At 47.6% G+C, this 12,400-nt stretch overlaps 1 protein-coding gene across 2 annotated transcripts in view; it reads right to left on the bottom strand.

Moving 5' to 3' along the window:
* The window catches only part of IRAG1 (inositol 1,4,5-triphosphate receptor associated 1), a 70,059-nt gene that overhangs the window by 55,201 nt on the left and 2,458 nt on the right, over nucleotides 1-12,400 (bottom strand). Inside the window, exons 2-4 of one of the 2 annotated variants that reach the window (XM_090264050.1) lie at nucleotides 4,548-4,651; nucleotides 2,726-2,796; nucleotides 545-718 (exon numbers count right to left, since the gene is read on the bottom strand). In XM_090264050.1, the coding sequence (XP_090120176.1) occupies nucleotides 545-718; nucleotides 2,726-2,796; nucleotides 4,548-4,651 (349 nt within the window). The remainder of the gene's footprint in view (nucleotides 1-544; nucleotides 719-2,725; nucleotides 2,797-4,547; nucleotides 4,652-12,400) is intronic. The other variant, XM_090264053.1, reaches the window with a different exon arrangement.

The following is a 12,400-nucleotide window of genomic DNA, read 5'->3' as shown; positions in this document are numbered from 1 at the left end:
CAAAGACCACCTCCCCCTCCCCCACAGTTCCTAGGATCCTTCTTACAGCCCACAGCTGGAACCAGGGAGGGGGCCCAGGGCCTGCCCTTCCAGACTCTTGCCAAGGAAGTATCTCCTGGGGAAGGTGGGGTGGAGGAATCACACAGACTCTGCCCATGCCGGTGACCTGGGAGTCTGCACACAAGCATCATGCAGAGGATTTCTCTCTATGCAAGAGTCAGAGCTGGGGGAGGCCCCATTAGTTCACCAACTGGCATTTCTTGTAGAAACAGGAAGATAGCATAGTCACACACACACCCAAAAAGCAAAAAGCAGAGTTTTCTGGCTAGAGTTTGGTCATTATTTTGGAGCTTCTGAAATGGGGTAAGATGTCCTCTCCTCATAAGATCCTTTCTGTAAGGCTCAGTCCTTCTGGGCCCAGAAACCTGGGGGCACACACGTCAAAGGCCTCTTCTTGAAAGCAGGGTTCCCGGTGCAGCTGGGGCCTGGCCCTCACCCTCCCAGCCCTCCTCAGGGGCTCAGGGCAGCCCCCTGCTCATCCTACCTGACGGGGAGTCTCCGGGGCTGCTCCTGGACCTCCTCCCACGGCGAGTCAGGAATCGCTCACTCACCAGCTTGGCTTCCTCTAGCAGAGCCAGGTTTTTCTTCTTGTCTTCCTCTGAGATGCTAATGTCTGGCAGCTGGTCATTCACCAGGTCAATGACATGCCCTGCAGGGTCTGCAGACAGAAGGTAAGCACAGAGTGAGAGTCCCTGCCATTCCACAGGGAGGCTGCCCAGGGCAGACTCAGGCAGCCAAACCTCAGACCCATGCTGGCTATGAAGAGGGCTGTGTGGGGACAGAGCTTCCTCAGCAGGTTTGGTCCCTCTGGCTTGCAGCCTATGGCTGTGGCAGGTCCTGTCACAAATGGTCATGAAGCCACCCAAGTTCCTAGGACTGTCCTAAACTCTGCTGTTAGGGAAAGGCCAGCCCCGGAGACTCTATTTTTTCAACAAGCTAGTGGACTCAAGGTGTGTAGGTAAAGGGAGCACTCAGAAGGTCAGGGGCCAAAGCCACAATTCCATGGCCTCCTTCTCTCCCTTCTTTCCTCCACTCACACTGTGTATGCCTGTTCTTCTTCAAAGCTGCCCCTTCTCTGGGTGAATGACTCCATCTCTCACCCAGCTGCTCAGAAACAAGGGAGTCACTCCACACTCCTCCCCCCTCCTCAGTCCCGCCACATCCAACCGATATCATTAAGTCCTGATCATCATTTACGCTCCATGGGGACCCACCTCTGGACCATGTGTTCTCACTCACTAGCTCTTACCTGCACAATTACATCAGCCACTTCATAGGCGTCCCCACCTCCAGGCTGACCACTCCCTCTCATCCTCCACTGCCAGTCAGGGTGACCTTGCTCAGAGTCATATCCGACCATGCTGTTCTCCTGCCTCACCTCATCAGGACTCCTCATGGAATGATGCCCAAATGCCAACCTGGGCCCCGCCACTTTTGCTGACCCCATGTACTCCTGAGGTCACTCCCTTCCAGCCCCTCCTCAGTGGTGAATGGCTCCCCTGGTGCCTCTCTAGCCTCCATTCCCCCTTCTGTTCATAGCTCCCCAATTTGCATTGAGTGAAACCCCTCTCATTTATGTTAGTCAGGAAGGGGCTAACCTCAACCCCCTACCTCACCTCAAGTGCCAGGAGTGGGACTATGTACCAGCCCCAGCCAGTCAATGAGTCCAATGCCCCTGGCCACAGGGATTGGCTCAGGGGTGACCATGGAGGTCAATGAGAGGCAATCCTGAGAACTGTGTTGGAAAATGGGGAAGAGGAATTCTCTTTAGAGAGGAGACTTGAGAGATGGGATGGGGCAATTACTAATGATCCAACTCGGGCAACTGGATTCAGCACTACCTGAAACCACATTTTAATTTTTTTAATTTTTAATTAATTAACTAATTAATTAATTTGGTGTAAGCTATTTGAGTTGGGTTCCTATCATTTGAGAGCCCCCATGGATACACACAGCAGGACGTTCACTTTCTCTGTTAGAGCGTCTGCCCCCCAGCAAGTTGTTTCTACCTGGAATGCAATGCCTTTCCTCCCTCTTGTCTGTCTCTCCAATCTGCTCCAGTAACTCAAATACTCTTTCCTCTGGAATACCTCTCTGAACTTCCCCCTCCCCAAAGAGAACTGGGTCCCTTCCTCCCTCCATTTCCTTAACACTTCTGCAAAGGGCTTTATAATCAGTATCCTGGTTATATCTGCTCACTTCTCAGTGTCTTCATAGACTATGAGTAACACAAAGGCAGGGGACCTGTATCATATCTGTGCCCGATGGTCCAGAGCAGGCTCTCAGGGACCATGGGGACAGCTTTCCATTCAGGCACTTGCCTACCTGAGGGGCAGAGGCCTGTACTCCCTGATTCCTGAAATTGAGCCTCACACAGCTGTCCTGTCTCTCTTTGACTTCCTTGTCTTCCTCTTCATGCCCCAGTCTTGCCTTTTTACTAAAAAAAAAAAACAAAACTGAGATGAGACATCATACCTCTCTTGGGTTCAAACACTGAGGGGGCTGATGGACTGTTCTGTTGGGCTCATAGAGATGGGCCTGCCTGAGGAGGAGAGGGCAAGGGCCCTGGCCCACCTGCCAGACCTCAATCTTCCTACTCAAACACACCTTCGGCTGGACCCCTATGTCTAGTTGCAGAAATAAGTTAAACCAGTCTAGCCCTTACCCACAGAAGTCAGCGGAGCCGTGGAAACCTTTAAGTGTCGGTGAGAAAGTCTCCGGTGGGGACTGTGAGATCTGAAAGAACAGAGACATCTTGCTAAGAAAATTTGTCCACAGCTTGGAAATAGGCAAACAGATGCCTATCTATTTTTTTCAGAGTCATATGAGAACATCGTCTTACAAGCTTTTCTAAGTTTGAGAATTTGTTAGAAACGCAAATTCTCAGGCTCCACCCCAGATCTACCAGATCAGAAACGCAGGGTGAGGCCCAGCCATCTGTGATGGAACAGCCTCCCCAGGGGATTCTTTTATTATTATTATTTTTGTATGTTTTATTGATTATGCTGTTATGGTTGTCCCAATTTCTTTTCCCTTTCTCCCCTCCACCCAGCACCCCCGTCCCTCCAGCAGTCCCACACCCCTTAGTCCATGTCCGTGGGTCATGCATATAAACTCTTCACTACATTCCCCTGTCTATTCTGCATCCTCCTACTATGCTTCTTAATTCCTGCACCATTTCTCTCCTTCTCCTCCCTTCCCCCTCCCAGCTGACACCCCTCCTCATGTTCCCCATCCCTATGATTCTGTTCCCACTCTGGTTGTCTGCTTAGTTTGCCTTTGTTTCCATTCCCTGACTTCCATTGTTGATAGTTGTGATACTGTTTTCACTTTATTGTTCATAGTTTTGATCTTTTTTTTTTTCTTAAGTAAGTCTCTTTAACATTTCATATAACAATGGCTTGGTGATGATGAACTCCTTCAGCTTTATCTTGTCTGGGAAGCACTTTATCTCCCCTTCCATTCTAAATGATAATTTTGCTGGATAGGGTAATCTTGGTTGTAGGTCTTTGCTTTTCATCACTGTGAATATTTCCTGCCAGTCCCCTCTTGCCTGCAAAGTTTCTTTTGAGAAATCAGCTGATAGTCTTATAGGTACCACTCCCCAGGGGATTCTGACATATGCTACAATTCTCAAACCACTGCCCTAATGAGATGGAACTTTGACTATTTGCCGTTTACTAGGGCCCAGATGGAGTGAACATCTAACTTATAGAAAGCTCATAAGATAGAAGTAATTGTTTTCTCGTAGAGATGCAGATTATTTCTGCTTAGAAGAAATGATAAAAATATGGTTTCATTGCCCTGTGGAACATTAACCTAGTTTATATCTAACTTGGCAATTTTAGTCCAGCATTCTTTTTGTCCCCGCTGATTGTGTATGTATATCCATTTCTTATATCCTCCTTTGAAATGGCTCTGTTACCTTGATGATGGGTCCCTCATTAATGAATGAAAAGTATCTTTGACACATTCTCACTATATATTTGTATGAAAATTATCTTTGTGACATTTTGGAAATTGTACTTAGGCACTGTCATTCTAGCTAGATTAGTGACTGGGCCAGCACTGTGTAAAGCCAAGGCAGTGATATCCCGTGCATGTGAACCAATGTCCCTCCCAAGAGATCGTTCTCCACACAGGACCCACTTTGACCAGGGGCAGGATTCTATAGTCAAAGACTCACATCTTTCTGGTCTATTTGCAAATATCTGGACACTTACTATAGGAGACTCCTCTGCTATGATTTGTGCTTTTCTTAAAGGCTAGCAGAGTTTGAAGAGCCAAATCCAGAAGAGAAAAAATAATTTGGGGGAGGAAAAAATCCCAAGCTCTCTCTTGCATTTTGAAAAGTTGCTTGATTGTATTTTCATCATACAATAATTTAAGAAAGAAGGAAAGATTTATAAAAATATAGCCATCTAATCTGTGTGTATGCTAGGAAATAGTTTTCTTCACAGCACAAAGATCAGGCACCTGGGATGTACCTGTTGGCCAGGTTTTGGTCAATTTCTCCCTCCAGTGAACTGGCATCCCCAGTCAGGACAATGGTAGGTGGACTGCAAGATATTCCTGTGGTCAAAGGGCCCTGCTGGTTTAGAACAAAAACAAAAACAAAAACAAAAACGATGGAGTTAGGCTTGGAATAGAGGACGCTTCCAGAAGTTGGAGCATTTATTCCAGCATCATGACACTCAGAGTCATTTTGATAAGGGGATGAAGGCAGTTTATTTGGGTTATTCAGAGAATAATCCAGTTTCTCCTTCATTCCCAAGCAAGCATTCACCTGAGCTTAACAAGGTCTATTTTTCAGGCACTAAGATTAGGGAATCTCTAAGCCATCCATGGCAACAATCTAGGAAATCACTGACAATCCAGAGAAAAATGTTGCATAATGCTCAGGCTGCGGTCAGCCTGGCTGGGGAAAAATGAAGGTCAGGAGAAGAGGTGGTGGCACCCCCACATTCCTGATATTCAGGGACAGTCCTGTATTTGGGTAAATGCTGTGCTTAACACCTCCTCCACCCATGACATCTTTTTTCTTTTTAAATCACTTAATTAAGGTGTGATTGATATACAAAAATCTGTTCATATTTAATGCATACAACTTGATGAGTTTAGAGAGTATACACCCATGAAATCCTTACCACAATCTATAATGTATACCTATTCATCACTTCCCAAAGTTTCCTCTTGCCTTTTATTTATGATAATAATGATGATAAAAACACTTATAAGATCTACCCCCTTTAGCAAGTTTTTAGGTATGCAATATAGATAGTATCATTAACTCCGGCACCTAGGTCTCCGGGACTTACTCATCTTGTACAACTCCCACATCATCTTTTTTTTTAAAGATTTTATTTATTTAGTTTTAGGGAGAATGGAAGGGGGAGAGAGAAAGGGAGAGAAACAGCAATGTGTGGTTGCCTCTTGCACACCCCCAGCTGGGGACCTGACCCGCAACCCAGGCATGTGCCCTGATTGGGAACTGAACCGGTGACCCCTTGGCTTGCAGGCCGGCACTCAATCCACCAAGCCACACCAGCCAGGGCAACTCTCACATCATCTTGATGGAGCCTCTGTTCCCATACGGCCTCATGGGTGATGGTTACCACAGGAGCGTCCACTGAAACACTGACTCTGTTTGCAGTATGTGTGAGGTTCCTTCCCCGGGTGGAGTTTATGCTGATCATGAAAGTTTGAGCTGTGACTATATTCATGTTTGTCATAGTTAGATTTTTTTCTTACATGACTCCTTTAGTGAACAAAAAATGTACTTTAGCTAAAATATCATTTTGATACTGTTATATCATATGGTTTGTGTCCTCCCTTGGAGAGGGGCTTTTACAAACTCCCAGCATGCTTTGGTACAGATGGGATAGGTCTATGTAAAGAGGGCAGGAGGGGCCAAGCATTAATTTCTGCATGTTGTGTTCTAAAAAGAAAAAATCACGGTGCTGGTGATGGGGTTAAACTATATACCCATTTCCAAGAGCTGAATATATTCAGGCTGCTAGGTAGTAAAAATATAATTTGTTTTATTTTATTGACACTCTACCTATTTCTTAAAGCAATTTGAAGTAACCAACGATAAAATGTAAGATATAAAAACATGAGACTATAGAAATGGGGGAATGATTTGGTAAATAGAAACATCCCTAGCAGGCAAAGAGAAATGCATGCTCCTTCTAACCATCCATGGTTTGACTCTGAAGTTAAACAATTTAACCTGAAACCTAATGAAGCTATGAACCATGTGCTCCAGGCTCCAAGAAAAAAAGCATTAAAGACTTGTTCAGCAGACAAAAAAGTCAGTGTAAAGAGAACTTCGGTCTTCACGTTCACCTCTCAAAGGACACAAAAGGGGAAGGAATCTCCCCTCCCATCCTTGCCTGTCCTCTCCCCTTTGACTTCACTTGCTTCACCCTCCCCACCCAAATCCTCTCTCTCTTCCTTCCTCCTTCCCTCCTGAGCTCACTCACGCTCCAGCCAATTATTTATTAAGCAGACTATCTTGATTCTTCTCTTTATGACTGACTCACAACAATTTCCAAAAGTCTTAGGTTGTAAGACGGGTTGATCTGTAAACATTCTCCCATTATTATGCTTTATTCTGTCCATCCTGCAAACATTTACTGAATGCATATTATGTGTTGGGGTCTATGATAGGGCCTGGGAAGACAAAGGTAAACCAGGCAGGCCTCAGCAATGCTTCCCAGTTAGCACAATGGGATGGAAAATGAGGTGGAAGTACCCACACCCAACCCCCAACCCCAGACAGCACCCAGGGCCTGGTGACCCCAGTGTTGACACCTGTAAGGTGAATGGCCTGCAAAGCATTGAGCGAGGTGTTTTCTGGTGAAAATTTTCTCTGCTTTCTTTTAAATGCCACTTGTAGCAAAGCTCTCCTGAGGTGGCTGCCAGCCGTGGGCCTGCAGACCCTCAGCTGGAGGAGGGTTGGGGCAAAGGTACCCACACCAAAAGACAGAAACAAACCATGGGTGGCAAGTGCCAAGCATGTAACCACACGATTTTAAGCTGCTTAAAAGCCAAGGGACATGAAGCAATCAAGGAGAAATCCTTTATCCCCTGATGGAAGTTCTGGACTTCACTTCCTCCTTCCAATGTGTACAAAATACACAGTAATAAAATCAAGTGTTCTTTCCCTAATCAGCTCACAGAATGGTCAAGCAAGTTCTGTATAACTTCCAGTTTTTTTTTCAAAACTGTTTTGTGGGGAACATTAAGTCTTGTGTGGTCTGGGTTTCACTCTGGGGTGACAGTAATCCAGAAGAGGGTGTGGGAACACTCAGGAGCTCTCTGGAGTGAATTCTGCCAGGTGTTAATGCTGAGTAAATACCCAACCCTGCTCCCACTCTGACTGCCAAACAGAGACAGGATCTAAAGAAAGCTTGCTGGGCAGTGTGTCCAAACTCAGAATCCCCCAGGTAAAGTACTGACTGGCTCCAGGACTTCAAGGGCCTGCATCTTGGGAGCCACAATAATTCATGATACAGCTTCTCACTTACTAGCTGTGTGAACTTGAGCAAATTCCCTTGACTCTCTGTGCCTCGGTTACCTCATCTATAAAATAACTATGTCACAGGGTAGTTAAAAGAATTAAGCAGGTTGATTAGAAATAAGATTGCCAGCTAAAACACAGGATGCCCAGTGATATTTGAACTTCAAATAAACACCGAGTAATTTCTTTGTATAAGTATGCCCCAGATATTGCATGGACATACATATATTTTTATTAATTAAATTTGGCAGCTCCAGATGGAAAGCTGGTAGGGGACACCTGGTACCTAGTACATGTTCAGTGGGTGTCAGATGTTATTCTGTTGTACTACCTTTGGGACTCAATTCATTACTTTGGAATTGGGTTTTGAAGAAATTGTCCTTCTGAGTTTTGGGTCTGAGCAATCATTTGAGGTCAACTAGAGGGCCCAGCCTTTCTGGTGGAGCCAGAAAGCACCTTCCTAGGCATCCAAGCAGGCAAGCTTGAGTAATCAATGACTCCCAGAGAAGCCCACCCCAAGGCCACACCCACCTGGCTCCACTCCCTCTCCCACCATCTGCTTCATAGACCAAGTACAGAGGCCCTTGCGGGTTTCAGACACGAGAAGCAAAGGAACAAATGTGTGTTGGGGGTGGGGGGGGGCGCAGTCTCTCAGACATGCCGTGTGCTGGGTCCTGCCCCAGACACTTTCCGTACGTTTTCTCATCCATTCCTACCAGCAATTCTGTGAATGAACCTCAGAAAACCCACCTACAGACTGGGGGTGATAATACCTCCCAACCTCAGAGAATCCTGAAGAGGAAAGAAGAGAAAGTGAAGGCTCTGACTGTGGAGTGGGTGATTGGTACATTCCTTTTCTCTCTGCTTTCCGTTTCAATCCCTGGCTTACCAACGAAAACCAGCCTGTGCAGGGCTGTGCGGGTGGTAAGTAGTGGGAAGGACTAAACACTAGGTCTGTGGGCTTCCCCACTACACAGCCGCCCTCACCGCCCTCACTGCCTTCTCCAGGTCTTCAGTCTTCCTCCCTATGTGCGGGTGGTAAGTAGTGGGAAGGACTAAACACTAGGTCTGTGGGCTTCCCCACTACACAGCCGCCCTCACCGCCCTCACTGCCTTCTCCAGGTCTTCAGTCTTCCTCCCTATTCCTGGAGTTGCTCAGGTCTCCAACCCGCCTTTCTTATTCTTCCAAGCTGCACCCTCCCTCATAAGCCCCGTCTTCCAGGCAGCCCTCTCAGCACAAGGCTGATCACACAACTGAGTAAAGATAGCAGGGGCACCCCCTCACCCTTCCAGGGGCCCAGTCTCCCCCGGGGTCCATTCCCTTCCCTGCAGTCAGCCAAGCACTCGGGGCCTGGGCCATCTTCCCCCAAGCTCACCCACCGTATAATAAGCCAGCAGGTCACATTTTGTTCTCCTTAAATAAACTTATAGAAACATTTAAATGTTTATTTCACTCTTAAGTTCCCAGGAATGCACAACCGTTTCCAATGGCCTGGGTGCAGGGATAAATATAGGCCAGTGTCATAGACGGGAATATTATCTTCCTTTCCCCCGTGTCACGTGACTAGGCCTGGGCTAGGAAGCCCTCCGCACCAGTGCCGGCGGGAGCGGGGAGTTGGGCTCCTGCACGTGGGCCCTGGCAGAGAGAAGGGCCCTACCAAAAGGCAGTGTGGGGCCGGGAGTCAGGGAGCCTCGACTGGAATCCCACCTGGGTGACCCTGGACAAGTTACTTAACGTCTCTGAGTTTCATGTTCTCAGACATTGTGTGGAGCTAATAATCCTCATTTTCCAGGCTTGTTTTAAGGATGTGATGAGCTAAAGCAATAACAATAATGATGGTGAGGTGGGGGTGGAGGGTGGACACTGAGCTGGCTGTATCCCCAGGTCCCTCTCTCACAGCCCGGAGGGCAAGCAGGGGCTACCTCTGGGGAGAGGGGCCCTGGCCGCAAAGGGGAATCACTGCTCTTCTGACAGGATAAAAAGACTCTCTGGGGACTTGCGAGAAAATGATTATTCCAGAGGCAAGTCCTAAGTGCACGGGAGAGAGAAGTGCCTCTGCTGAGGTCTGCCGGATAAGGGCTCCTCCCCTCCAAGCACTGAGGACCAGTTCCCATTCTGTGATGGCTCCCCAGTGCTCACCTGGTAGATGCCCCCTCCCCCCACACAGTCCCCTACCCCCCCCTGCTCCCACACCCGGCCCTCTTTCCTGTCATCATCCACTCTATTCCTAGAGGTCAGGGACCAACAATCTGATTATCCTGCCCTCTTTATCACTGTTTTCGCTCTCATGCCAACAGACTTCAGCAGTACTGATGTGCACACAGTCCATTAGCCTTACTTCACAGAGAGTATATCACTCAGCCAGTCAGTCCCTCATCCATCTTCATCTTCTATCCTCTCCGCCTCCCTCCTTTCCTAACGCCATTCTGCCCCCCATTCCTTCCTCCCTTCAGACCAGGGATTTAATCATCTAGTCAGTCAGTTATCCACCCAACCTATCACTCATCCATCCATCCACCCAATCCACCCATCCGTCCTCCCCTAAGCAACCACCACACGCTACAGCCTTTGCCGAGAACTGGGGAAACACACACGACACACACAAGCCTGGATCCTAAGTAGCTCCCATGCAGTCTGACAGGGGAATCAGGGCAACAAAATGACAAGCTACGCCATTGTTCACAGTAGGAACTAAGGGCAAATAATTGTAATATACATTCCTGACCATGGGAACAACCGAGATCTCTAAAACGCTTTCTGCTTTGTCCTAGGCACTCAAACAGCTACAGTGTCACAGCTCTCACAACCAGAACAACTAGAAGCCATCTTAGTAGAACTGTCTTCCTGACCTTTTCCAGCTTCTCTTTCATAGAGAACGAAGAATCAAGCACCTGCCCCCTCTGCCTGGGAGCTCTGGGGTCCAGGACCCTGGCTTTACAGCAGGGTGAGGCCCAGGAAGAAGGCAAAGCTGGCAGGAACACCTCAGCAGAAACTGGGTTTTCAGTCCCCACTCAGCCAAGACACAACTATGTGGCCTTTGACAATTACACAGCCTTTCTTCTTCTATAAAATAGAGATAATAATATCTACCTTGGAGGGATGAGCACATCACAGGTGCCCAATAGATGTCTCCGATATCTCATACACCCATACACAAGCTTTATTGACAATTTCTTTAAAGATATTTCATTAATGATCTTAACTGAGGCTGTTCTTACAAAAGGTGTGATGAGGTAAATAGAAATGAGCTCACAGAGGACAAATTCAATGATTGAAGCTTTCAAGGTTCTGTCTGGTTTCTAGTGATTAGCATATACTTACTCACCATAGGTTTCTCATCTGTAAACGGTATAATATCATACCACTTCCTAGAGTTGTGAAGTTACTACTTGTAAAGTGCTTAGAGCAGTGTCTGTCACACAGGAAGCATGGCTGGGGGCTCTCACTGGGTGAGCTGGGAGGGGTCCCCACTCTGCACAGCCCTCGCCAGGTTCCAAGTGTTTTACATGCAATATCAATTTTGTCTTCATCTCAGTCCTAACAGAGAGAATTGATTATCTGGGTATTTTCCCCTGACTGAGGGAGCACACATTTTCCAAGGGGACTCCAGGGAGGTGCCCCTCCCTTTTCAAAGGCCACCCCAGAAAGCACTGCTCAGGGCACAGCTTCACAGAACGCACTGTCAGGAAGCTTTAGTTCTTTGTGAGTTTTGATTACCACTTCTGATTAGGGACCTAAAGGGTGTGTGTGTGTGTGTGTGTGTGTGTGAGAGAGAGAGAAAGAAAGAGAGAGAGAGAGAGAGAGAGAAAGAGAGGGGGTCTGTATGTGTGTCTATGTTCATATGTATGTGTATGTGTGAGCGTCTCTGTGTGTATGAGTATTTGTATGTGCATGCGGAAAGAAAAACAGAATCTAGGTCTCCTGCTTTAGTGCTTTTGTGTGAGAAGGGCTCAGCTAGTGCTCGTATCAGTCCTGGGAAATGGGGGCTGGGGCATGAGGAACTAGAAGTAGGGCTGGACCCGGGGGAGCTGTAAACTCAGAGGATGCTCCATTCTTTGCCTGCTTCACAGAGTGGGAATTCACACGCCACCGGGAGTTCCAGCCAAGCCCTCCTGGCCAATCCTGCTCCCCTGGCTGCCTGGTTTCCGCTGCTCCCAGGGACTTGGGCTCCAGCGCCTGCCCAGAAGCTCCAGCCGAGCTCACAGGCCTGACCTTCCCCTCAGGCTGTGACTGCCTGACAAGGGCTGTCTGATGGGTGCAATAGAGAGGGGTGCTCTTTGTTGACAGTTACTGTGGGCTTCTGGAGAACTCAGGGAGGCCCCAGATCTGCCTGTCAGGGCAGAGAATACAAGAATACTGAATCTGATGTGGCCTTCAGCCTGAGCTCTGTTGTCCCTCAGCCCAAGAAGGTACTCAAAGACTGACTGAACAGAGTCTAGGAGCCAGCTACTAACAGTTGCCCCAGGGAAAAGATGAAGAACCAGAGGCACAGAAAATTTAACAGACTCACATAAGCTCTCTCGTCCAGGATGTGGAGGAGCCCAGCTTGGTGTAATTTCACGGTCTCCATTCTTAAATTCTGTGCTAATAATGGTCCTTCCTTATAAGACCTAGGCATCCTGTCTTAGACTCACCTGAATTCCTCATGGGTTCTTCTCCTGCTGGGCTCTGGCAATGCTGAGGCTATTAGACCCACAAAGAGTCTCCTTATTTTCTTGACCTCCCACAGCGCAGAGGTAGAATCATGGTATTTGAAGGAACTTTAGAGACCATGGGGTACCACTCCCTCATGTTACTGAAGTCCGGTTCTAGCT

The sequence above is a fragment of the Furipterus horrens genome, unplaced genomic scaffold (assembly GCF_987537825.1).
Source record: "Furipterus horrens unplaced genomic scaffold, mFurHor1.1.pri manual_scaffold_2, whole genome shotgun sequence".
NCBI lineage: Eukaryota > Metazoa > Chordata > Mammalia > Chiroptera > Furipteridae > Furipterus > Furipterus horrens.
The sequence above is the reverse complement of the archived record's forward strand: the minus strand, read 5'-3'. Positions and strand labels throughout refer to the sequence as shown.